The following is a 26,481-nucleotide window of genomic DNA, read 5'->3' as shown; positions in this document are numbered from 1 at the left end:
TTGCCCTGATAAATAATGATATGCCACCCTCTGATGATGACGTTAGCAGATCCGGGAAGGGTTTGATCATCATCCTTGTAACAGCAGATGCAATTTGTTTCCTTAGTAATTACACAATCATTTAGACTCAGGAGTTACCTATCAGTCAGAAATAACCAGGGCATAAATTCAGAGGTTATGGGTACAATTCATCTATCCAGAGATAAAGATACAATTAAAAGTCTGAGCTAGACATGTAGAGCAGAATTCAAATAGTCAACCTTAGTCTGAACCACTCTGATGGCACTGGATGTTATCTCAGACATCTCCACCAGATCAGATGGTGAGACACAGGATCCATCCTTCTAGACCAGACAGTGGAGACCAAGCAGGTTATTCTGGAGCATGTAAAATCACACTCAACATCTGTGTTTAGGACCTGGTTTCCATTCCTACACTTCCAAAGAGGAATTGTATCTTTTTCCTTCCACGCTGTCTCTCAGGTCACTATGTTGACTTATTCAGATGTAGATATCTACATCAGCTGCACTGTAAATTATACAGTATGAACATCCCCATAAATAACTCATTAAAAGATAGCTTCACTGTAGAAAAGACCAGAATGAGTCAACACACTCATAGATTCTGGTTCTCGGGTCTCCTGCAACGTGTTTCTTTTTGAACTAAACCATTTAAAGGACTGAAAAGAGACAAATGAAGGAGTTCATTATGTAGCTTTCCTGGTAAATTCCAGTAGTGAAGACAAAATGCAGCAGTGAAAACGGGAAGAACGAATAGACCTGAGTTCAGAGCAGCCAGTCTTTTTCACTGTGGAAGGAAGTCTGAGTAAATCACAATTTGCACCTAAAGAGCAGAGGGGAGGCTGGTGAAGAGTCTGGAGCACAGGTCTTATGAGGAGGAGCTGAGGGAACTGGGGTTGTTTAGTCTGGAGAAAAGGAGGCTGAGGGGAGACCTCATCGCCCTCTACAACTACCTGAAAGGAGGTTGTAGCAAGGTGGGTGTTGGTCTCTTTCCCAGGTAACAAGTGATAGGACAAGAGGAAATGGCCTCAAGTTTCACCAGGGGAGGTTTAGATTGGATATTAGGAAAAATTTCTTCACTGAAAGGGTTGTCAAGCATTGAAGCAGGCTGCCCAGGGAAGCAGTTGAGTAACCATCCCTGGAGTCATTTAAAAGATGTGTAATGTGGCTCTTAGGGACATGGTTTAGTGGTAGACTTGGCAGTGTTAGGTTTATGGTTGGACTTGATGATCTTAAAGGTCTTTTCCAATCTAAACAATTCTATGATTCTATAAGCAGACTGATAACATCAGGGAAGTAGGTAGAAAACTGGGAAATATTTACCACCTATCTAAAGTGGTGCAGCAGAAAACAGCAAAGAGGGAGCAACCTCGATCACTTCTTTGCTGATTAGGGCTGAAGAAGCCAGAGAGTAGTAGATACTGAGCTGTGTGGGAGACTTGTAGATATAAAGCCAGGGAAGCCAAGTGCATCCATATATGTCTCTATAACCAAGTAGAGGTGAGGGGAGAGCGTTGTTTCTGCATTAGCTGGATGTGTAGGTTACGATATGGTACAGGACAGCAGAGTGGAGCGATAGGTTCCTGCAGGAAACTTTCTGTCATGTGATGAGATGGGAAGAGACTGGAGCTGATCAAACCCCTTAGAGGGAATTCAAAGTGAGGCAAAGAGAAACTCAGATCAGATGGCGAAGGATTCGCAGACAGCTGAGAAATTAAATATCGGTTAATTTATACACACATCCAGCACAACGAGCCCTTCAGCTGTCCATGAACGAAAGGAAGAGATGGAGAAAACAAAGAATGTAAAGATTTTTTTTTTTTTAATTTCTAGGCATAACATGAAATTTTAATTTTTGACAAAAACATCAAGAAATGATGTAAGGAGTATTTTTTCTCTCTTACTTTTATTCCTTTCTTACTTTCCTTTTTTCCCCCCTTTATTCTGAATTTTCCTCCTTTTTGCCACTTTCTCTTCCTCTGTCAACATTTAATTTCTCATTGGTCCCAGCAATGGAACAAAACTAAAACTATACTTAAACCTCATAATCCATACTGGTCTGAACATTTTCTCCTACTAAAGCATTTTCAGTATGCTTTATTCTCTACCTCAACATTGCTGGTGAAGTTACTAATGCAGTAATGTGCAGATGCCATCATGCAGACAGACTTACCGTCTTTGTAGCAAAATGGAACAAAAGTGTTTAAAAAAATGTAGGCAAAACCTCATAACTTTCTCCTGACACAAAAGAAGAAAAAGACGTGGGAGGAATAAAAGAACTTAGATAAATGGAAAGACTTTTAAAAGAAATCTGACCAATTTTTATGGTTTTCTTCATGAGGGAGGTGTCAAAATCCACAGTTCCATTCAAAATATATTTAAATTAAATTACTTGATACATTCTATGAAAAAATGTCAATTTGTTTTCCAGACTGCCATCACACTGATTCATGGTGGAGTAATTTCATAGACATATTTAGATAATTGCATTTTCTTTATGTTTCCAGTGTTCTGTTGACTTATTGGAAAATCAGTCACCGCTGTGGGATTTCTCTGGAGAAGGGTGGAAGTCTGAACGTGATCTAGACATCCTCAGCTCCCTTGAAAGACAACAGGGAAAAATGAAATATTTTGGAAAATACTTGAACTGGTATATGCCAGACAAAACTTAGGATGGAGTTAGTCATTCTCTGGGCTGGCTATACTGACATAATTAAGTATAAAGGAATTTTAAATTGTTTAATTGCAAACAACTTTGAAGCTGTTAGATGAATTCACCTGAGAGATTCATAAAACTTCCTTCAGATGTGAGTGATATATACGTAGTTTACTTTTCTAATCAGTGGATGTGATTGAGGCTAATTATGTAATTTTAGAGTGCCCTTCATTTAGCTTTGTTTAGCGGTCTACTCTAGAAGTAAATCTGCCCATGTACTCTAGAATTAAATCTGCCCACCCTAGAAGGACCTCCTTTTGTCAACTAGAGAAGGAGTAGACATGATTAGCTCAAGTAAAGCCATCTACACTGTAAAACACAAAAGTTAGCCTTCCCATGGAAGAGTGGACTGATACTTTATGAACTATATTCCATCCAGGTGCCAGTTCCCAGGGAAAAGAACATCTGATAAAATGTGGACTTTTCCAGCTTAAATTTTCAGTAAAATGACCAAGTTAGTGGGAATCTAAAATACTGGCTTCCAAGTATTTCACCATTATGAGTTCCCTAAAACTAGGAAATGGGAAAAGGTCATGCATTTTAGGCAATCTAAATACGCCCCAGGTTGTTCAAACATTTCTGTAGATTGACACTGGTGTTTGGGTTTTTTTCCATGATTATTGTCTGTTTTTCAGGGTTCTGCAGAGTGGAAATGGAACATGAGAACTATACAGTAGTTACAGAGTTTGTTCTGTTGGGATTGTCTCAAAACCATGAAGTCCAGATGATTCTCTTCTTCTTCTTCCTGCTCTTCTACATGATCATTCTGCCAGGCAACATCCTTATCATTCTCACAATTAGGGGGGATTCTCAACTGGGATCACCCATGTATTTTTTCCTGGCCAATTTGGCATTCTTGGACATCTGCTACTGTTCTGTGACCCCACCCAAAATGTTGGCTGACTTTTTCTCACACCAGAAGACCATCTCCTACAGTGCCTGTATGGCCCAGCTTTTCTTCCTCCACTTCTTGGGAGCAGCTGAAGCTTTCATGCTCATGGTCATGGCCTATGACCGTTACGTAGCCATTTGCAAACCTCTTCACTACACCAGGCTTGTGAAGAGAGGGGTATGCTGTGTCCTGGTTGGAGCTACATGGGCTGGGGGCTTCATCCATGGCATCATTCTATTTGCTCTCAGTATCCACCTACCCTTATGTGGTCCCAACATCCTGGACAACTTCTTCTGTGATGTCCATCAGCTGGTCAAGTTAGCTTGTGACAACATTTTCATTGTGGAGCTTTTGATGTTCCTCAACAATGGAGTTGTTATCATTATGTGCTTTACACTTCTCCTAATCTCCTACATTGTCCTGCTGCTGAAGCTCCGGACACAGTCCTTCAAGGCAAAGAACAAAGTAGCCTCCACCTGTGTTTCCCACATGATTGTGGTTTTTGTCATGTGTGGCCCAGCGATGTATATCTATGGCTTACCCTTCCAAGCTGTCCCAATGGAAAAAGTTGTTGCTGTTTTCCATACAGTCATCTTCCCCTTGACTAATCCCATGATCTATACCTTGCGTAACAAGGAGATCAAAGGCTCAATGTGGAAACTGGTCAGCAAATACATACTTTGGTGTGGGAAATTAAAAAAAAAATTTTGAAGTAAATAAGTGAAAGTTTTTTTATTTTTGTTTTGTTTGTTAATACAATTTTCTTAGGAACAACTCCATAATGTACATTGTGTAGCAACATAATATATATTAAGTAAGCTTCAAATACTTTTCTTCTCATTATCAAAAAGCCTTAGGGTGACACTAAAACCTATATGGAATAATTTAGAGGAGTACTGTACCAGGTAAAGGAATTAACACAGTTGTGCTATGAAGTTTTACTGTTAAAATTCTGTATCCCTACAGAAATTAACTGGCAGGTGTGAAGCATTTCAGAATCATTACTGAACTTCTAGTCCAGATGCAGATAGATAAACTCAGGTACCAACCATGTTAGTTCAAGATTTCAGCTTATACTTGAATCTCTGGCTGTTGACACTGCCTGCTGTTTGACTCTCATATGACTCTGCTCCTCAATGAGTCGATTGCTTCTCCACAAAGGAGAATGTGCAAGTCACTGGATGATCTAGACTGTAGTCAAGCTTTGTCTTTTCTTACAGCATAGGCAGGCCACTGAAATCTGAAATCAGAAGTCAGCTATCAAGTAAAAATCAAAGGCAATATGGACATAACCTTATGGTAGGCACTAGTGACAGGATTTGCCTATCCAGGTTTAGACATCTACAGCATCAGAATTAGTCAACTAAAGATTCTTGCATAATCAATGGGTGTTTCTAGCAAGCAATTCAGCTAACCCATTTTTATTGCCTACTTGCATAGAATCACAGAATGCTTTGGGTTGGAAGGGACCTTAAAGAACACCTAGGTCCAACTCCCCTGCCCCGGGCAGGGCCACCTTCCACTAGCCCAGGTTGCCCAAAGCCCCGTCCAACCTGGCCTTGAACCCTTCCAGGGAGGGGGCAGCCACAGCTTCTCTGGGCAACCTGTGCCAGGGCCTCAACACCCTCACAGGGAAGAATTTCTTCCCTATATCTAATCTAAACCTACCCTCCTTCAGTTAAAAACCATTACCCCTCATCCTATCACTGCACTCTCCGATAGAGTCCTTCCCCATCTTTCCTGTAGCCCCTTTAAGTACTGCAAGGTTGCTATAAGGTCTCCCTGGAGCCTTCTCTTCTCTGGGCTGAACAAAGCCAACTCTCTCAGCCTGTTCTCACAGGGGAGGTGCTCCAGCCCCCCTATCATTTCCGCAGCCTCCTCTGGACCTGCTCAAGTAGGTCCATGTCCTTCTTAAGTTGGTACCCCCAGAGCTGGACACAGCACTGCAGGTAGGGTGTCACGAGAGCGGAGCAGAGGAAGAGAATCCCCTCTCTCGACCTGCTGGCCACACTGCTCTTGTTGTACCCCAGGATATGATTGGCTTTCTGGGCTGCAAATGCACACTGCTGGCTCATACTCAGTTTTTCATCCACCAAGTCCTTCTCTGCAGGGCTGCTCTCAATCCACTCATCGCCCAGTCTGGATTTGTGCTTGGGATTGCCTTGACACATGTATAGGACCTTGCACTTGGCCTTGTTGAACTTCATGAGGTTTGCACAGGCTCACCTCTCCAACCTGTTGAGGTCTCTCTGGATGGCACACCCCTTCCCTTTAGAGTATTAACGACACCACTCATCTTGTAAAGCAACACCTCTGCCTGGAATGTACCTCACCTAGAGCAATTACTTGCAAGTTAAGCTGAGCTGAAGCTTATCCATGGAGCTCCAGGGTTTCTCTGTCTAGATATAGACAAATGAGTCACCCACACAGGACCTGCTTTCCCTAAGCTTCCACTATTACCATTTGGGCTACCCTGACATATAAATCCAAATCAGGCTAGGTGGCCTGTGAGCTAACAAATAAGTAAGGACAAGTGAGGTGCCCGTGTCAGCTCCCATTAGTGTGAAGAAGTCTGGAGAGGGAATGTGCTCACCCTAAAGGTGACATCACTGTGGTCATGCTACTCCTTGTTAGACTCCACGGACAGTATGGTTTAGCTCAGTCTCAACCCCAATCCTTTTCCAAGTACTCGTGTTTCCTTACATTAAATGATTACAAAGATCTCTGCATCATAGTCCTTTTTCAAGCTTCTTTTCCATCAAATAAATACATGAATTAAAATCACAGAGACAGTGCTTTAGGTTTTAGAAAAACAATGTTATAATATCCAGTCAGTTTGGAGAAACTGTGAAGTTTTAAGAGAAGATGGTGGATGCCCACCTGCCCACTCTGACCCAACAAGACTGAAGGCAATTCCCTGATGGGAAGCTACTGCCTTGATTTGATTCAGTTGAAAAAAAAAAAAAAAAAAAAAAGGAATTTCTTACAAGGAAAAGACATATGCAGAACAAACCAGGACTTTTCTATTTTCCCCTACAAACTGGTAATTTATTCTCAAAACAGAAATGCAGAGAACTGTAGAGACCAGAATTTTCTGCACATTTCCATTGCCTTTGGTGAATGCTCTGCAAGGATTCTGTACTTTGTTTCCCATCACAGTGTCGGTGATGGGAAACAGCTCCTCAGTGTCAGTGAAGAATTGCATTCTAAATCCTTATAAACATACTCCTCTTTTCTGCTTGCAAAGTGCAGTTTTTTCCACAGGTCCAAAAAGGAAACCCACTTTTGGTGTGAAAACCTGTTTTGTAACAATCCACAGATAGTACTGTATAGAGATTTCTTTGTTTTCATTTTCTGTGAGAACAGAGTATTTTTGCAGAAGTATTGGGGGAGAGAAGAGAAGGCAATCTGCTTTCAATTCAAACCCAAACTTTCTCTTTTGTCTGAGAAATCTCCCTACATAAGACTTAGATCGAGCTCTGGTAAAAATCTGACAGACAGAAATGCTGTAAGGCAGCTATCAACGGTGCAGCATAGACTGTCTTCCTTCAGACCTGTCCCAACACGTGGGTAGCGCCTCTGAAGCTTTCAGCGTTAAGTAAGATAGATTACAAGTGGTAAGCAAGCATTTTCAGGTGATTTTCTCTTTCCTAGTGATACTCTTTCCTCTGTATATACACTGTCATGGGCAGTGTGTGGAATTAGTTGTCTTTTCAGTATTTCTGTCAGAAAGAGTAAATACCTCCAGCAACCTGCTGTTTCTGTGATCCAACTTCAGAGAAGCTCCTAGATGTCATGGTCAAGTTACAAGATAATGCAGCATAGCCCTACTCAGAGGAGCAGGGGATGCAAACCCACCTCCAACAGAAGACTCCAGCAACCTTCCCTCATAGGATTCCAGGTGCCTGTGTTAAGCCAAGTGCTGGGATTCAAGAAGAAAACAAAATCTCAAACCACTCTGAGCTTCTGGTCATTGAAAAAAGAATAACAATAATTAGCAGATTTGAGATTCTGTCACCATGGAGCTAATTAAAAAGTTCTTGCAGTTCTTGGAGTGCTCACTTTGTTCGTGTGGATCAGGACTACGTGCAGATGCAAGAACCTTGTGGTAAGCGGAGCAGAACTAAGGTGGGCATTTTCTGTGCAGTAGCTGAGACTGTATATATTGTAAGCACAGCACAGCCCCACGACTTGAGGCAGGTAATATTCAGTCAGGTCTTAACTAGTTAGTTTGCTCTGTGGTCAATGGAGAGAAGCGGACAACACTTGTGGGCAGTTCACTTGAGACAAACCTACATTTGTGAGGTGCCTGTCCCACTTCAGGAGTGCCTCAAGGGTTGCTGCTCTCTAGGGTATCCCAGATGACTGCACTGGGCTGGCAGACACGGCACAGGGACACCCAGAGACACACAACCAGCTGGGGCCACAGTTGGTGGCCAGGTCTGTGTCCCGGAACACAAGTAAGGCAGTAGCTGCCTAGGCTGAGGATGCTGAATTGTATTCTTAAGCTCATCCCTTGGCACTGCACTACAGACAGAGGAGATCTCATCACGGGAGTAGCAGGCAGGAGTCCTCTCTTCCTGAAGCAATGGTCTAACGGAGGGTCAGAGGTGGAAGATCCCCAGAGGCCTTATTTCTCCAGCCTGATTTAAAGGCATTGTGCTGGCAAGCTCAGATGTAGACAAATGTTTTGTAGATATATGAAAACAGAGGAGAGGAATTCCTCCCAGGTGACTGGCTTAGGCAAAACATGTTCCTGCAGATAAACAAGTGAGTGAAATTCAGCGCTGGGGTTCAGAACCAGCAACATTCTTACAGGTCTGGGTGTGCAAGGGCCATAGCTGACCTGGGGTATTTGGAGGAGGAATGTGTTCCTTTAAAACAAATGAGTTGCACCGCTGCTCCCCATTTGTCTAAGGGTCCATGATGTGGGGTCCCAGAATACCCTCTCTTCTTTGGCATAGAGTCTGGAATTCAGGGAAGTGCTTACATCATTGATCTGTGAGAGGGTCTGGCCTCTGGGCTGTCTCTGATGGCTGCTCTGTATCTAGATACCTCCACTCCCCCAACCCACCTGCCTCCACCACTGACCCAGTGACCAGAATGAAGCTGGGAGTTGTTACAGGCTATTTATTAGCAGAGTTTCTCAAACCACAGCCACAGCTTGTGGGAAGGAACACCACGACCGGGATGACAAAATGTGAGAGAAAGCAGCCTGAAACCAGTAGTGGTCAACATGCTGAGGGAGAAAGAGTGAAAGAGGCTGGAACACACCTCCCTTAGGAGATGTCACATGTACAACAGGGACAAATAGACCTCTGCTCATATCTACAGTCCCTGTCCTGGCAAAGGAGAGAAATCAGGATGTCTTCAGACATACTGTGGGTGTTTATCTCGGAGGCAAGGTGTACCACCGCTGCAGCTGGTGCTGCAGATACTTACTCAGCAAGTGACAATCAAGACCTTGATTGGGAACCAACAGCTCAGTTCTTCCAGGGAGTGGGAGACACCATTTGCATCTTCCTCAAGCAATGTCATATTCAGTCACATAACTCTCTTCCAGCCATTGGCACTGTGGTAGAGAGCCCCTTTACTGATACCTCAGAGCACAGCCTCTGCACTGTGTCTGCACATACGCAGGCCTGTGTAACCATTGACTTGTAGATCCGTTTCCCTCCAGGCTCCCATTATAGTCAACAGAAACAGGCAGAATTATTTGTTGTCTCAGATGACTCAAGCTGCTTAGACTTGTCCAAAAATGGGATGAATTGCCCCCAGGAAGTGCCCAGCTGTCTTTCCTGGCCGCAAAGGGAGTCTAAGCACCCAGCTCACATGTGAACTTCTGCAGTGTCTGCAGCCTGACTGAGGACAGATAAGTGGCAGCAATTAGGAATGCCTGCACAAGTGCCCACCTTTCCTCTGCAAATCCTCTCTGGCTGATCACCCACACTGCATGCTCAGTGGCATGCATGTAGGCAATTGGAGTGTTTTAGCAGCCAAAATCCCTGAGCACACCGAGTGGTTATGGGTTAGCTCCTCTGGGATTAGGGGTATGGTAACACCAGCTCTCTTTGCCTCATTCTGGTCATTGAGTTGGCCAGCAGCCTTCTACGCTCCTTCTCTTCTCACCCCGCTCCTCACTTCATTCCTACAGGAACTGCCCTTGGCTTCAAGCTCTGAAAGCAAAAGTAAGCTTTTGAGTCTCCAAGCTTCAGACTCATAGGTACTGGAGACAATGCTGTTTAACCTCATCATTAATGACCTGGATGATGGGATAGAGTGCATCCTGTGCAAGTTTGTAGCTGATACAAAGCTGTGAGGAGGGGGGTGATAAACCACGTGGTTATGCCACCATCCTGAGGGCAGGCTGGAGAAATAGGCTGACAGCAACCTTATGAAGTACAGCAAAGGAAATTGCGAATTGTTGCACTGGGAAGGAATACCTGAAGTACAATACAGGCTGGGGGCCACCCAGCTGGACAGCAGCTTTGCAAAGAAGGACCTGGTGTTCCTGGTGGACAAGCTGAATGTGCTCCAGCAATGTGCCTTCTCAATAAAGACGGGAAACAGCATCTTGGGTTGTGTGAGCAGAAGCACTGTCAGCAGGTCAAGGGAGGTGATCGTTCCCCTCTACTCAGCACTGGTGAGGCCACCCCTGGAATGCTGTGTCCGGTTCTGGGCTCCCCAGTACAGGAGAGACATGAACACACTGGAGAGAGTCCAGTGAAGTGTCATAAAGATGATTAAGGGACTAGAGCATCCCTCATATGAGGAAAGGCTGAGAGGGCTGAAACAGTTCAGCTTAGAAAAGAGAAGGCTCAGGGTTATACCAATGTGCATAAATTTCTGATTGGAAGGAGTGAAGGGATGGAGCAAAACACATCTGGAAACAGACCTGAGCAACCTCCTCTAGTTGATTCTGCTTTGACCCTGCTTTGCGGTTGTCCTCAGCTCCCCATTCACCTTTTCTGGGCAAACAGCCTGTCCTTGCTACTCGCTGAGGGGTAGTCAGCTGGAACTTTGGGAAGGGGAGCATACTGCAAGAAACTTCACAAGGGAAAAATGAGCATCACAGCCAGGAACTGGCTAAAGTGGGGTGGGGGACTTAGGCTAGAGTGGAAAGGCTCTGAGCAATACAGATAGCAATCTCAGTGGGAAGCCTTCAGAAAAAAACCCTTGTTGACCTTCTGTCCTCCCCTCAATTAAAAAAAATCTTTGAATCATTGAATGGGAAGTCTTCATTATTTTTTTCTTCAAGACTGAAAAGGAAAAAACATTTTTAGTATTTTTATTTAATATATATACATTATACATACATATAAATACTATACATTAAATCATATATTGATATATAATACACACTTAAAATACAGTGTGTATGTAATATAATATTTCTTTTATATACATATATTTGAAATGTTTTTCATTTTTATGCTGTTCCCCAAAACGGAAAGGTAGGGGTTTAAGATTCATTACAGAATAAATACAATTTTTAGCAAGAGAAAATATTTTAAATGCAGTTTTACTATTTGCAATGAATTTGAGTGAATATTTGTCTGCAGTTTGGGTTAAGGGAGTGGTATCCTCATACCTACATATCCTGTTCAACAATACCAATGCTGGTAATAATAAAAACAATGTACAGAGGAGAAGTCACTTCCCTGTGAAAAGAATTTTTTCAAATACAGGATGAAAATATGCTTGTTTTTTCTCTCTTTTTCTCCAGGAAATTATTGCCACGGGACATTTCAGGGAATTTTAACATGGAGAAAACTTATTTTCTCTTAGAAAAAGTTCTTGTGGTTGAATCATCCAATTTCACTGCAGCAGTAAGCCTCCAAATGTATTTCTGACCTTTTTCAGTTTGTCAGTGAGGTTGTTTCAATAAAGAGAATTTGTTTAATTCTTCTCATGATTGAATATACTGAATAATTTGTTAGGCCATAGAAATTGCTAGTGTAAAATCTGGAGTTTTTCTTAATGGCCTGTCATTCTGTTTCTAGGTGGTTAAAATCCCATAGTATCACAACAAATTTCCCAGCAGCACCTATATAAGCAGGAGCTGGAAGTCTCCTAAGGAGCAGCAACAGAGAACTACACCTCACAGAACTCATGCCCCTGGAGAATGGGGCACAGTGGCGTGTGACAAAACGTGCCGTGGGAAATCCAGTGAAGCTAGGTCTTCATTAGGCAATGGAAGCCCTAAGTACATCTTCCCCAACACCTCAAGAAAGTCAGGTTTAATCCTGAATAATTCTTCTGCAAAGCAAAATGAAGAATTTCAATGACTCAGTGATAGCAGTGTAGAAAAAGGTCATTTTGCTAATTACAGTCATGATCAGACATTTTTGGCGATAATCAGAGTCTTTGATATACTGGAGAGAAAAGTTTAGACCATTTCAAGTGGGCATTTAATTTCAGAGCAAAATCAAATATCACTCTTCCATGTAAATTTAGAATAGAATAGAATAGAATAGAATAGAATAGAATAGAATAGAATAGAATAGAATAGAATAGAATAGAATAGAATAGAATAGAATAGAATAGAATAGAATAGAATAGAATAGAATAGAATAGAATAGAATAGAATAGAATAGAATAGAATAGAATAGTTCAGTTGGAAGGGACCTACAACGATCACCTAGTCAAACTGCCTGACCACTTTCAGGGCTGACCAAAAATCAAACCATGTTATTAAGGGTATTGTCCAAATGCCTCTTAAACACTGTCAGGCATGGGGCATTGACACCTCTCCAGGAAGCCTGATCCAGTGTTTGACCAGCCTCCTGGTACAGAAATGTTTCCAAATGTCAAGTCTGAACCTCTCCTGGTGCAGTTTTGAACTATTCCCAGGCATCCTGTCCTTGGATCCCAGGGAGAAAATATCACCACCTCCCTCTCCATGTCCCCTCCTCAGGAAGCTGTAGAGATCAGTGAGGTCACCCTCAGCCTCCTTTTCTCCAAACTAGACAAACCCAGAGTCCTTAGCCACTCATCAAAGGACATTTCTTCCAGCCCTTTCACCAGCTTTGTTGCCCTCCTCTGGACCCATTCAAGGACCTTTACATCCTTCTTAAATTTCACAGAATCATCTAGGTTGGAAAGGACCTTGAAGATCATCCAGTCCAACCATTAACCTAGTACTGACAGTTCCCAACTACACCAGATCCCTAAGTGCTATGTCAACCCGCCTCTTGAACACCTCCACCACCTCCCTGGGCAGCCCATTCCAATGCCCAACAAGCCCTTCTGGAAAGAAATACTTCCTAATATCCAGTCTAAACCTTCCCTGGCGCAGCTTGAGGCCATTCCCTCTTGTCCTATCTCTTATTACTTGGTTAAAGAGGCTCATCCCCAGCTCTCTGCACCCTCCTTTAAGGGAGTTGTAGAGGGCCATGAGGTCTCCCCTCAACCTCCTCTTCTCCAGACTAAACCCCCCCAGTTCCCTCAGCCTGTGCTTCAGACCCTGTGCTCCAGACCCTGCACCAGCTTCGTTGCCCTTCTCTGGACACGCTCGAGTCATTCAATGGCCTTTTTGGAGTGAGGGGCCCAAAACTGAACACAGTAATCGAGGTGCAGCCTCACCAGTGCCAAGTACAGGGGTAAGATCCCTTCCCTGTCCCTGCTGGCCACGCTATTGCTGATACAAGCCAGGATGCCATTGGCCTTCTTGGCCACCTGGGCACACTGCTGGCTCATGTTCAGCCGGCTGTCATTCAACACCCCCCAAATTGTGGGGCCCAGAACTGCCACAGCACTCAAGGTGAGGCCGCACCAAATCTCCTTCTGTTACTAGGTGTAACATCTACTAAATCCTTCAGTACTCTGTGATGAATTCCATCAGGCCCCATGGACTTACGGGCATTCAACAGATACAACTGTGTGGTCCTCCAACTCAGAGGATGGGGCAGCCCCAAGTCTATCATTAGTATTAAAGACAGCCTGCTGAACAGCATACAGCCCTCCACACTGGCAGCCTGTAGCCCTCCATCCCAGCACTCCTGGGTCATGGGACTCCTTCCACCAAGTCTCACTAATACCAATGACATCATATCTCTGGGAATGGACCAGTGCTTCCAGTTCATTCCATTTGTTTCTCATACTGCGTGTGTTGGTGTACAAGCATTTCAGATGTGCTCCTAAACCCTCAGTATGCCTGCAAGCAGTCTAAATGCTGTCATTAGCATAGCCACCCTCAGGCAGTGCCATGTCAACCCTTGGCTTACCTTCAGCTCTCCTCACGGTATCCCCTTCCCCCATCGATTCTAGTTTAAAGCCATCTCAATCAGTCCTGCCGCGTATGAGCAAAGAAGCATTCTCCCCATTAGGACAGGTGGATCCCATCAGGCCCCAGCATACCTTGTGTCTCAGAAACTCTTCCATGGTTATAAAAGCCAAAGTTCTGGTGGAGGCACCAGTCTTGAGCCAGGTATTGATGTCTTAGGCATGCTTGTTTCTTCCAGCATTACTGGCAGGATTGAGGAAAATACTGCCTGTGCTCCTGAATCCTTTAGCATTCTTTCCAGGGCCCTGAAATCTCTTTTAATTGACATGGACTTCTTGTGATATCACTAGTACCCAAGTGAAAGAGCAGGAGTAGGTAATAATCTGAAGGCTATACTAAGCTCATCACTTGTCCGTTGACATCACTGATTCAGGCCCCAGGGAGGCAGCAAACTTCCCTGAAAAGTGGGTCTGGTCTGTAGATGGGTTACTCCATTCTGCCCATGAGGGTATCACCTATGACCATAACTCACTGCTGTTTCTTCTCAGCACTGGTCTTAATACAGCTCTGATGTGAGGAGTTGGTTGATCTGAACTTGGTGAGAGTACTTGCAGATTCCTCCTCTTCTTTGTGATCATTTCCATTGTCTACCATACTCAGAGCCTCATACCTATTCTGTAAAGGTAGCTGAGAGGGTAAGGAGGGGTTCCTCTTACAGCTCCCTGCAGCAACTTGCTTCCACTCCTCCCTATCCCTCATAACACTGCCTTCATCCTGGCACAAAATAGATACTGGACATCCCTCAGTAGTGGCCATGCTGAGCTGGCTTGTGCGTACCAGAGATCGCAGAGCACAGCTCCACTGGTCTGTATCTCCTTCTCAGACTCTCAACTGCTCCTCAGTCTGCCCACCTCCTCCTGAAGCTCAGCCACCAGGCAGAGCAGTTGTCTACCTGGGCACACCTCCTCCAAGCATGCTTGTTACTGCCCTCCATCTCCCAGGGAAGACCCAGACACCAAGCCTGGGTGGTCGCATGCTCTGACAAGAGCTCTGTCTGTGAGGGTGCACAGGTTCTATCAGGTGCTAGAATGGCTTTTTCACGGAGGGTCACCATTCTGCCATAGACCTGCCCACTGTATCATTTCCCAGAAATCAGCCAGATTATAACATCATTACGAACTCCAGTCCGCCATAACTAACTTCAGCCTTTAGCTGATCACTGCAAATGATGATGCAAGGATTCTCATCTCTTCTCAGGAACAGTATTGCCCTACAATTATTAGAGATTAAAACAGCACCAGGCATTACACTCATTCACAGGACAGGCTGCTCAGAAGACTGTCACTCCTAGCCAGCAATAAAGGTGCAGCCAATGGCAGTATCTCCAGAAGTGGCCTAGAAGTGGCTCATACATTTATCCTGAACTGCACCCACATTCATACATACTCTTTTTTTTTTTTTTTAAAGGGGTGGGGTTAGGCACATAAGCGATCCAATGCATTCATTTATTGCAGCAAAGTGTGACTGCTGGCTAACTGGGCATTTCCTTGCACGCAGTCCTTCCCTGCCAAACAGCTGTCTTTGTTTTCCCTTATATATTCGCTCAACAGGTTTTCTAGAGGACTAAAACCAGTCTTCTTTGCTTAGAAGCTGAATGAATTAAGACTGAATTAAGTGTTTTGTCTTTCAATCTTTCTGTTGAATGCATTTTAAATACATGTTTGAAGAAATTAAAAGTAATGTTCCCAAGTAATAATAGTAATGGTTGCTGCCATCTGAGTTATGTGAGTTGCGGGTCCCTTGAGCACTGGCAAAACCCCTCTGTCTGCCCAGCATCCCTACCTGGACCCAAGCCCCCGACCCCCTTCCCCGACGGGTTCCCTACTCACCGGTTGGTCCAGCTTGATACACCAAACATGCAGCACTCACACACTTGTCCCACAGGCACTCCACACTCACAGGTATCCCGGATACCAGCAGGGACCCCTGCCTCCCTGATACCCCTGACCGGACTCAGGGCCTCCTACTCAACGCTGGTCTAGCTTGAAGTTCACTGGTGAACACACACGCACACCCCATGCACACCCAGTTTGTGGGGGATACAGACACTCACCCCCCCAGCAACTGGCACCAGGCACACAGGCTGTGACCAGCGGTCCTGCTCCAACTGCCAGCAGTGAGCCCCTCACTTGCCTCACACTGGTCCCTTCTGTAAGGCTATGTGGAAGGATATTATCTGCTGCTTTAAGCGTATCTAGTCAAGGACTTTCTCAATGCAAAAAAAGGGATAATAAGAAACGGAGAAAGCCATAAACAAGAACATACAGGCACACAAACCTGACTGACAAAGGAGGCAGTGATGAGAAGCAAACCTGGTCAGTCACACTAACTGATGAGGGCATGTGAGAGTGTGAGAATTAGTCCAGTGAGTTTATCTGATCGGTGGCCTCCTCAGATGGGATGATAAGAAAGATGGAGACAATAAACCAAAATACAGACACAAACCTGACAAAACAAACATGGAGACAATGACAAGAAACAAACCTCACCACTCACATTAATTCATGGGCTATCAAGAAACCACAGATGCCATTTCCAGGAAGATCAGCAGGGGCTTTGCAATTGAAACAGTGAAACAGGGAGACCCTGGATGCAGACAGGGGCTGGAAGGGGTGTGGGAACAGCTAGAGCTGTACAAACCCATGAGGGATGTACAGGGGAAGAGGAGATGGGGTCTTTACAGAAAGGGGTATAAAAGGGGACAGTCAGGTGTAAATTGCAGGTAAAATGCCTTTGGGAGTACAGAAAGGAACAACACACACCTGTCCACGCTAACCTTCATCAAATACCCATGAACCACGGGGGCAGACGAACATGTTACCAAGTATGAAAAACCAGTATCCTGAAATATCATAACTAATGGTCTTGTTAGATCCTTTCAATTTGTCTTACAAGTAATCCTTTGAAGAACCAGAACCTGAAAAGGAAATAACTAGATTGAGTGACAGCTGTCCTTGACAGCAGCTTTTCTTTCCCTTCCCAGCCCGCGCCCCCAATACATAGTCTGGCAATTTCAGTTGGGAGCGATGTGCATGTCTCTGTCCGTGTGTTTCTGTGAACATCTGTGTGTATGTCCTGAACCAACGCATGCTCCCTACATGCAGGTCGGGGGGAGGAGGGTATGTGTATGTGACTGGACACTACATTGGGGAATTTGGAAGGTACAAGCTTGCCTTGGATTCCAGCTTCTCATTTACAATTCTTCCTGCTTTAAGAAGGGACATTGGGTTAGCCTGGGAAATCTATAGGAGCGGTAGTCACCATATGCTCCTAAAATCTCAGAAAATTGTCCCAGTCAAGTCTGAGCCAAGGTTCACCAGAATTGAAGGGGTACAGAAAGAGAAATGCCAACCTTAATTAGGAAAACAGCAATGTCTTACAATTTTTGAAAGAATGTGCAACGTGGACTAACATTACAAATGGTGCAGAACTACCACTCGTTCCAAAATCTAAGAATTAAGCCTAGCTGTCTTTGATACTGAGATGCGACTCGACAGTGAGGACAGAGCTAACCCCGAAGCAGGTCAACAGTGCAGATCACTCAGCTCTGCCGGATGAAACCAAACCTGCAGGATCTACCTGGCCACAGACATGCCATGACCCAGTGCCTGGGGAGGTGCAGCTATCGAAGCCAAACAACTGGACTTACCTATGTGAACTGTTACGCTTAGAGAAGTGTTACTGATCTTAAGTGCCTCAGTATGTTCATGTCTATTGCTTCTGATGGAGTGGCCAGCAGCTGCAGCCCTTGCACCCTCCCTCCTCCACTGTTAATGCCCAGAGGAGTCAGACTCCTGCCCCTAATGTGTGCAGCCCATAAGGAGACCCACTGAGGCTCTATGGGAGTGAGGAGTGGTGCAGCTGCTTCTGCTACTACCAGTCAGTGGGGTGGTGTCAGGGGATGTGGAAGGAGCATGTCTGCTCTTTTAAAGATATCTGGTCAAAGGAGCCATAAACAAGAACATACAGAGATAAACCTAATATATGATAAGGGAGGTTGTGATGAGAAAAATCCTGGTCACCCTAACTGGGAAGGATGTGCGGAATGAGTCTGAGAACATTTATTTTTACAGTTAGGAAGTTAAGGAAAGGGAGGGATACAGTCAGTCACAAAACCTGACCAATTAGCATTAACAAAGACAATAAGCAGAAACAAACATCATCACACTAACTGATGAGATCTCAAGAAGCTATAGGCAACCAGGACTTTGCACCTGGTAAGGATGCAAACCTGTGTCTGGTATTTTGTATGGAGTCAGTGGGACCATGTCAGCTGTTGAGGGAATGTGCAGGGGAGGGGGAGATGGGAGGAACAAAGAGGGCAGTCGACAGAAAAGGGGTGTAAAAGAGGCTGGTCAGGTGTAAACCTGGGCCAGTCAGTGCTGGTCTCGCTGAGCTCTACACCTCACCACCACATCCTGTCCTGTCCTCTTACTAAACATTTTCATAACTTTGTGTAATCTCACTCTACCCCGTGTATGTGTGCTGCAAGGACTCAACGCCAGCTACTGAGGGATCCACATGAGTGGATTTGGTGCCAGGTACTGAAGTCAGACTGGGGGAGCAGACACCGCTGGCCAGTGGTGTCAGCTCCTGGAGCCAGTGGGCCCTCACCCTACAACCATTGTTGAATGTCCACAAGACCAGTTACTGGGGGGAGCATGAGTGAGGGGCCTGAAGGGCTCTGCACCAGTGGCTGGAGTGGGACAGCAGCTCACAGCTTGTGTGCCTGCTGCTGGATTCTGGGGGAGGAGTGTCTGTGTCCCCCATAAACTGGGGGTGCGTGTGCATCCACCGGTGAACTTCAGGCTGGAACAGCTGGCAAGTAGCAGGCCTTGGGTCCAGGCAGGGGTATCAGGCGGGCAGGGGATCCATGCTGGTATCTGGGGGTACCTGTCAGTGTGGGGTGCCTGCAGGACAAGTGTGTGAATGTTGCGTATTTGGTGTATGAAGCTGGGCCAGCCAGTAAGGGACTGTGGGGGGGTCAGAGGGTTTGGGTCCAGGTAGGGGTACCAGGCAGACAGAGGAGTCATGATGGTGCTTGAGGGACTCATGAGTGCGCACGTGCTTGTGAACCCTGAGGGTGTCACATGAGTTTGCCAGCCCCAGAGTGGGAACGGACACAGCTGGTTGTGCTTGTCATGTGGGTCCCATGTGTGGGAGCTGCTCACAGCAGCATCTTGGCTGGGGCAGTCTGCGTGACCAGTGATGTCAGTGCCATCTGCCCGAGTGCCACTTGTCTGCATGTGCATGCACACGCCTCTGATGGGTTACTCAGCTTCCAGCTTGACCAAACCTGCAAACAGGAAAGCAGCAGCTGTGTCCCTTTGCTTGGGCAGAGACCCTGGCTACCTGGGCACCAGGATGGGAGGCCAGTGCCCAGGCAGGAGGACCCTGGGCTGGGGCTGCTGGAGGCAGCTGCTGCTCTTGACACATCTTAACAATCATAAGCATTCACCTCTAAAAGGGCAGAGACTTGTCCCAGATCAGAGTAAATCTCCAGAGCGCATCTGGGGCACTGCAGTTGGCTCAGACATGCTTGCAGAAACACTCTGCTAGCACCGAGCATTACAGGATGGGCTGTGCCAGCATTACAATAGCCTAAGACCTGTACTTTGGATCACAAACTCTTGCAGCCTCTGGGACAGGGTTTCCTTATGGTCATCAAAAATAGACACTGGTCCAAAATCTCAGCTTGCTGTCACCCTAATACACATTTTCTGACTCCACAGTAGACAAAGGGGTAATGGTGTGTGTCTGTGAATTTATCATGATGGAAAGTCCTTACCAGACCCAGCAGCCAGTGTTTTCAGATCCCACACTGGGATGTGCAGGTGTCAGAAGCTCCTTTAAGTCCTGTGACATGTGTTTAAGCAAACATGCTGAAACAACCCTTCAAAATCCTGAGCGAGTTACACATCCAGGCAGGCAGTCTGAGGCCTGGGAACTCTGCTCAGTAGCAGCCTTTCATGGGATATGTAACTATCTTTCAGAAGAGCTGTGGGTTGCCAGTGCTTCTCCAGTTGTACTTGTCTTTATTTCCAACCACAACCTGAAGCTGTTGCAATCAAGGTACATACAGATACAGAAACAACCTAACTGGGCCTAACAACCTAGGCAGCCTGCCTGATAGACGGATGCTGTAGCCCACAGCATCTGGGGAAGCAGCCTGAAGTCCGATGCTCTAAAAAGGCAGCTGGAGTAACTAAAGACGAAGCACTGCTGATTGTCCCCATTGTATTGCCCCACAACGAACTGGGCCTGTAACCCAGAGCAGGTCAGCCCACTCTCGAGGACAGGAAACTGAGGCACATGGGAAGAGGAGGGAATCTGTACCTAACTTACAGGCAGCACAGACGCAATCCAAGCAAGTGATGTTGCTTTCATAGCTCTTCCCAAAGCCTCAGCTCACCTGGCTGTGCTCACGCTGACTGCAAGGACTATCTCCAGTTCCAGCTGGACAGTCCCACTCTCATTTTCCTGCTCAGGAAGTCAGCAAACTGCCATTCTGTCTCCAGTAGGGCCTAAGCAAAGAGGCAGGTGAGTGGGAAGTCTAGACTCCACCAACATTGACCCTTCAACTACATTAACCTGACATAAACCAGAAACATATGGACTGCTCTTGCTGTGGAAGGTTTTTTATTTCAGGAATGGAGCAGGTCTTTTTAACTGCCTGAAGTGCTTTTTAATATATTTTTCTAGCCCCAAATTACATCATATTACAAATATTTCTCCAGAAGCAGTGCTATAATGAACTTAGCCGCTCTCTAGATTTCATGCCCCGCAACCTTTGGCCTGTGAAAATGGATGGGTTAAAGGAAGCACGTGGACACATTTTCTTACAGTATGAGATGATGAAATTGCAATGTTCTGCACAAGAGAAGTGGTACCGCTTCCCAAGGCAGCCCAGGCAGCCTGGATATTCTCACCTCCCAATCAGTGGGAACCCCCTGAACACAAATACCACCTCATGGGACAAATAAGGGAAAACCACCCTGTCTGGGATTAGGTAACTACAACAAAGGCAACAGCTGAAGTGCTCCCTTTAGACTAAAGCGGTGCCTTGCACTACCTCACACCAAGATGAACCAACCACCCAGTTTCTCCCCAGCACAGGCTCAGATGTAGTTGACATTTACCCAAGGCCTCAAGAGCAGTCCAGGGGCAACAGCCCCACTGCCACCCTTGTCCCTACACACTGGCAAAGCAGTGTTCTCTTTCATCAGTGTTATGCAACCCTGGAAGGGTGTGACTCTTGGGCCTAGACTCAACTGGAGGTTCTGACACTGTAAGTTGGTACCAGCACAGAGCCACCACAAGAAAGGAGATGACAAAGTCTCCAAGCTATCCGTATCCAGCACCCTTTGCACCCCCTCAAGATGGATCTTCTCCCATGGCCACAACTCCATTCCCTATGAGACTGAGACAGGCAAAGCAGAAGAGTGTTAACTAGGTCTCTGTGTGACCATGGGGGAAAGACATGGGGAGAAACAGATAGAGGGACTTCCAGTAACATGGAGGAGAATTACAACACCTGAACACCTCCTTCCTGCTGTCACCCCTGTCTCTCATGGGAGGAGACGTTACACGCCCCCAGTTGCTCTGCAAGCAGCTCACATGCACACTGTGGAAAAGGGAAGATGGCAGATTCAGAAATCACAGTTCTTAGAGGGGCTTGTGACCTTCCCCAAAAGCAGGTAATGTGGAGATTGCAGATGGCAGTAAGAGGGATGACTCTGAAACTCGGGATGTACAAAGGGACACAGAAGGTGAAAAGAAAGCTCACTCTCTCTGTATGGGGATGGGGAAGCGCCAAGAAAGGCCAGGGCCACCCTCTTTCACCCAGGGGATGGCATGTAAGCCAGGGAGCTCACAAAAACAGGGCCCAACCCAGCCCAGCCAAGGAGTCCTCAAGCCAGAATGTCCTTCAGAGCTCCAGACAGGTCAGGGAAGATGAAATGGTAGCCGCTCTCCAGGGTGTGTTTTGGCACCACCCTCTGTCCCTCCAACAGCATGATGGCCCGCTCTGCCCCGAAGACAGCCCGCACAGCCCAAGCAGGTACTGGCAGCAGGGCTGGGCGCCCCAGGGCTGCAGCAAGCTCCTGAGCAAAGGTGCCATTGGAGGTGGCAGGGGAGGATGGGGAGACACCATTAAGGACGCCTTGCACACACTCACTCTCCAGGGCATGACAGACAATCCCAGCCAGGTCCCGAATGTGGATCCATGGGAAGGGCTGGAGCCCAGAGCCCAAGGGGCCTCCTAGTCCCAGACGAAAAGGCCAGAGCATTTGAGAGATTGCACCACCACCTCGGCCCAGCACTACCCCTGTGGGGAGAACAGAGTGAGACCAGGAACCCCTCCCCAAAGGAAGAAAAGCCCCAGACCTACAACCAGGAGACAATCCTTAGAGGGCTGGACTGGAACAGCACCCCAAAAAGGAGAGGCACAAGACCTGATGTCCTTCTCCCTCCTCTCCCCCCTCTTGCCCCAGCACCAAAGCAGAGCCACCCCGAACAGGCATGATGCCCCATCTCACCAGATCTCACCACAACACCACGAGCTGGGCTCCCAGGGATGAGAGCTGCAGCCTCCCAGGAGCTCACCAGGCACGAGAAGAAGTCAAAATCCCCCCCAGGACTGTCCTCAGTATACTCAGCTGTGGGGCTAGGGCGGTAATAGCCTGTGGGTGTAACAGCAGAAAGGGTGTCAGAGTTGAATCACAACACCAACCCCCCCCCCACCCCACCCACCCCCCACAAAATGGGCCACCACCCCCCTCTTTCCTGCATCCAGGCACCCAGAACTCAAACACTCCATCAGGGACATCCTCAAATGAACAGCACAGGATCTCTCTGATGGCAATGCAGACAAGTTTTTGAACTACCAATGCACTCTGCAAGTTCAGCAAGATGCACCAATACTCAGGTTGAGCTGGCAGCCCCAAGAACCAAATATAGCAGCACCAACACACTGATCTGGCTGCAGAGAAAGGTGCTTGCTCTAAAATTGGTCATCACAGATCCTAAACTGTGGCAGCTTTAAAGACTGTAGCAAGCAGCAAAGTGCAGGGGGATTCAGCTGAAGCCCTGCTTAGACAAACTGGTTCTACAGGATGCCTAAAGGCTTTCAAAAGAAAATGGAGAAAAGGTCCTGTCCTAATGACACCAGGGGAAAGCACAGGGACTCGAATTCCTCTCCAGCAGTACAAAAAAGCTGATCAACGCTTGCCTAAACACAGTGACATTGATAGCAATAAAGCTGGCACTTCAAGGCAAGACGTGTGTCCCTCCAGAAGCATGTTTCTGTCTGGAGGTACACCTCTCCAGGTCAGCATACATCATGCCTTGGCCGGGTCCAACCAATACCTACGCCGGTGACGACGACCCAAGCACGGGGCGGCTGTTCAGCATCAGCAATGGCTTTGGCCAAGGTCTTGGTGGTCTCAACCCGGCTGCTGATGACTTCCCTGCAGAAGGCATCACCCCATCTGGGAAAAGGAGAGCCACTGATTATACTCCCCACAAGGACATCTCAGAAAACAACAGCACCAAAGGGGGCTTCAGCAGACACCCGCTCACAAGCACAGGAGAGGTCCCCAGAGCAAGGGGATGACATGGGATCTTACTACCTAAGTGCATGGGGACTTTGGGAGATGGTGGCTCTCCACTTCCCACAAAAGGCTTGGCTTTTGGACTGCCTTATGACAAAGGTAGCAGAGGAGCTGGGTGCAGTGAACTCTTCCCAAACACCTGGTGAAGGCATTTCCAAAAACACCCTCACAGAAATCAAATTTGGTTCTGATTTTGCATTACCTGAATGTAGGCATCCAGTGTCATTTTGGAAATGTGGAACTTCTTTGCCTGGCCTCTGTCTGACAATCCAGAAGGGAACCTGCCTTCCAAAAGTCTTTCAGAACTTAACAGGCCCAAAGAAATATTTTGGATACTTGAGGATCCAGACAGTAACAGTTAGGCAACCCAAGTGCTTCCTGGACACTCTGTTTCCTCCCCAGATCCCTTTCACAATCTCTGACACAGTAGGCTGTCTTGCCTTCACCTTGTCCCATGAGCACTATAGGAGATCAAGTTACCTGCGGAAAGGGTTGAGGACATTTTCACCAGCCAAGTTCACCACGGCGTCGCACAGGGGCAGTCCAGAGTGGGACAACTCTTCCTAGGCAGGGATAACAGAGACATCACACACTGAGCCTCCCCTTTGCTCAAGCCTTTCCAACAGCCAGCAGTGTGGGCTCCTATGAACTCCAGCCAGTTCCTTCTCAACTCTGCCTGGAGCACAAGCATGAATGGAGAAGGTTTTTCTCCTTGGAGCTACAGCAGTACCCATCCCAATGACTAAGACCCACGGAGCACCCAGGAGCCCAAGAGTTGAGGGAAGTTGCTACAAATATACTTGAAATTGCTAATTTACAGGGGCCTGTAAAATAAAACATTTAGTTTTAACGTTAGACATCACTTGTGTTCTACTAGCTTTTATTTTTCCTGTATTTTACTGTAATGTATGTAATTTCATTTATACTTTTTCCTAACTACCCTCTGTAGTCATTACCCACTTGTAAGATGTTTTGAAACCTTTAACTCCTTGTCTAGTGAACGTAAGATAGACCTTGGACAGTCTGAAAAACTCCCTGAGTACATCCCTAATAGCAGGAACCTAAAGAAAACAAGTGCCTAAGACGACACCAGTGTCAAGATAAGTGACTGAAAGCTGGAACAAACAGGAGCTGAAGGACAGATGAGGTCACTCTGTGACCAGATATGGACACAAGAAACCTAAAGTTCACTAACGGACAGTGTGAGAAAGGCTGTGGGGACCCCTAAGGAGGGGAGAAGACCCTCACTCTATTTTTACTACGCATGCTCAGACTATGTAAATGAATTCTAAGAACCCATTAGCATAAAACTGCCTTTTCTAAGAAATCTGATGCATATGTATGCTTTTTGTGTATATTAGTCAGAGTGTTGTTAGTAAGTGTGGCACTTGTGGTGGAGCGATCCCCAGTGCTGCCCAGCGCTGTGAATAAAGAATCCCTGCTGAGCAGTTATACTCAGTTCTGGCTGTTGAGTGAAGCTCTTTGTTTCAAGAGTACATCCACTCCCCACCGCAGACTCCCTGTATGCCGTGGCAGGCCAGGGTAAGCAGGCTTGTTCCTCAGCCCTGACACGTTCTCCCTCCTGCGACCGCTCTCGTCCCGTACCCAGCTGATCCGGTCCTTGCCGCCTTGTCGAGAGACGTGGGTCACTTCATGTCCCCGGCTCCGCAGCAGCTGGGTCAGGGCTCTGCCCACAAAGCCAGTCCCACCGCCTGGGGGAAAGACAGGACGTTACGGATCTGCCACCCGGCCCGGCAGCCCAAGGCCTGCACAGGCGGCCCCATGACCGTGCCCAGCTTCCCGCGGGGCGCCACTCCGGGCCCAGACACCCCCCCAGCGGCCCTGGGGAACACCCAGCCCCGAGGGCCTGCGGGCCCGTGTCCGGGCGCCGCGCACCACGGCCCATCCCCAGCCGCAGGAAGCGGGGGGCTGTCCCCGACCTCTGTCCGCAGCACCCTCAGCGCAGGCCCGGCCCCGGCGCCAGAGCCGCGGCCCCATCCCGGAGGCGCCGCCCCGGGGCCCCGCTCAGGACCAGCCGCGCCCGCCCCCGCCGGCAGCTGCCGGCCTGAAGTCCGCACCCGCACAGCGCCCCTGGGCCACAGCGCGCACGGCCACGGCCGCGGCCACCGAGTAGCCACCGAGCGGCCACTGCGCACCGGCCCCTCGCGCCGCGGCCGCGCTCCCTCACTCCCTCCCTCACTCACCCACCAGCACCCGCATCGCTGCGCCGCGCGCGCTGACCCGCCGGGTGCGCATGCGCCGCCCCGCCCCGCCCCCCCGGCCGCTGCCGCCAGCGCGCCCAGAGCAGGAGCCGGTCCCGCCCCAGCGCGGGGGGACGGGGCGGACGGCGGGGGAAAGTGGCTCCGGTGCCGCTTAGAAACGTGCCGGTAAACCGGCCGGAACGGAGCAGGGGCAGCGGAGGAACGAGCAAAGCCCGAGGAGGCGCCCAGGGGAGCGGGAACCCCCGCGGTGGGCAGAGTCTGATCCGACACCGAACGAGACACAGGTTGTGCCCGTTACACCGGGCGGTGAGAAAGCAACTCAGGAATCTGTTAATCCGTTAGTTAAGAGTTAAATGCCAGTGAAACGTTTTTGAATGTTTCTAATCGAGAATGAAGAACTGTGCAGTTGGGAATAGCCCGGGGTCGTTGTCGCTGACCCTGACCCTCCCTTCCCGCTGGACACCTTCTGGCTCCTCAGGGTCATGGAAAAAGAAATTATTTCAAGGATGTAATTCTGCCACTGGACTTTAGATGTCTCTTCTGAGATGTTGTGAGAGACGAGAAACCAGGCCTGTGAGAAACTAAGAAAAACATCCTGAGAAAGCAAAACTTGAGGCTGATTGAAGAAATGCCTCAAACACTCGCAAGACAAAACTCTGAGTCCCAGGGTGGATGCTGTGGAGGTCGAAGCTGATAAGGCTGCCCTGATAACACAAGGTGCAGCTGGAGGAGGGA

General features: G+C 47.4%; 2 protein-coding genes across 4 annotated transcripts; one reads left to right on the top strand and one right to left on the bottom strand.

The window, feature by feature from the left end:
* Nucleotides 1-3,388: 3,388 nt before the first annotated feature.
* On the top strand, nt 3,389-4,339 carry LOC141933976 (olfactory receptor 4N5-like). The gene has a single exon (XM_074849129.1). The coding sequence runs from the start codon at nt 3,389-3,391 to the stop codon at nt 4,337-4,339; it is 951 nt and encodes a 316-aa protein (XP_074705230.1).
* Nucleotides 4,340-8,743: 4,404 nt separating this feature from the next.
* Nucleotides 8,744-25,779, bottom strand: SDR39U1 (short chain dehydrogenase/reductase family 39U member 1). 3 transcript variants are annotated; one of them, XM_074849450.1, is made up of 7 exons: nt 25,729-25,779; nt 25,130-25,236; nt 24,005-24,087; nt 23,280-23,401; nt 22,451-22,594; nt 22,090-22,239; nt 8,744-10,887 (listed from the first exon to the last, which is right to left on the bottom strand). In XM_074849450.1, the coding sequence occupies exons 1-7, from the start codon at nt 25,742-25,744 to the stop codon at nt 10,739-10,741; spliced, it is 771 nt and encodes a 256-aa protein (XP_074705551.1). In that variant the 5' UTR covers nt 25,745-25,779; the 3' UTR covers nt 8,744-10,738. The 3 variants fall into 3 exon arrangements, with proteins under 3 accessions (XP_074705551.1, XP_074705550.1, XP_074705549.1); XM_074849449.1 differs by lacking the exon at nt 8,744-10,887 and adding an exon at nt 10,903-11,887; XM_074849448.1 differs by lacking the exon at nt 8,744-10,887 and having other exon boundaries at nt 20,536-22,239.
* Between the last annotated feature and the right edge of the window lie 702 nt (nt 25,780-26,481).

This window comes from Strix aluco, chromosome 24 (genome assembly GCF_031877795.1).
Source record: "Strix aluco isolate bStrAlu1 chromosome 24, bStrAlu1.hap1, whole genome shotgun sequence".
Taxonomy (NCBI): Eukaryota; Metazoa; Chordata; class Aves; order Strigiformes; family Strigidae; genus Strix; species Strix aluco.
Note: the sequence above shows the minus strand (reverse complement) of the source record. Positions and strands in the feature narration are given on the sequence as shown.

What these genes read in the sequence shown, in the direction of transcription:
- LOC141933976 (XM_074849129.1), top strand. Translation starts at nt 3,389, where the DNA reads ATGGAACATGAGAACTATACAGTAGTTACAGAGTTTGTTCTGTTGGGA.
- SDR39U1 (XM_074849448.1), bottom strand. An exon ending in GCAAGGACCGGATCAGCTGG is followed by an intron (nt 24,088 to 25,129) that starts GTACGGGACGAG and finishes ATCCCTGCCTAG; the next exon opens with GAAGAGTTGTCCCACTCTGG. An exon ending in TGGTGTTGTGGTGAGATCTG is followed by an intron (nt 22,240 to 22,450) that starts GTGAGATGGGGC and finishes TTCTCCCCACAG; the next exon opens with GGGTAGTGCTGGGCCGAGGT.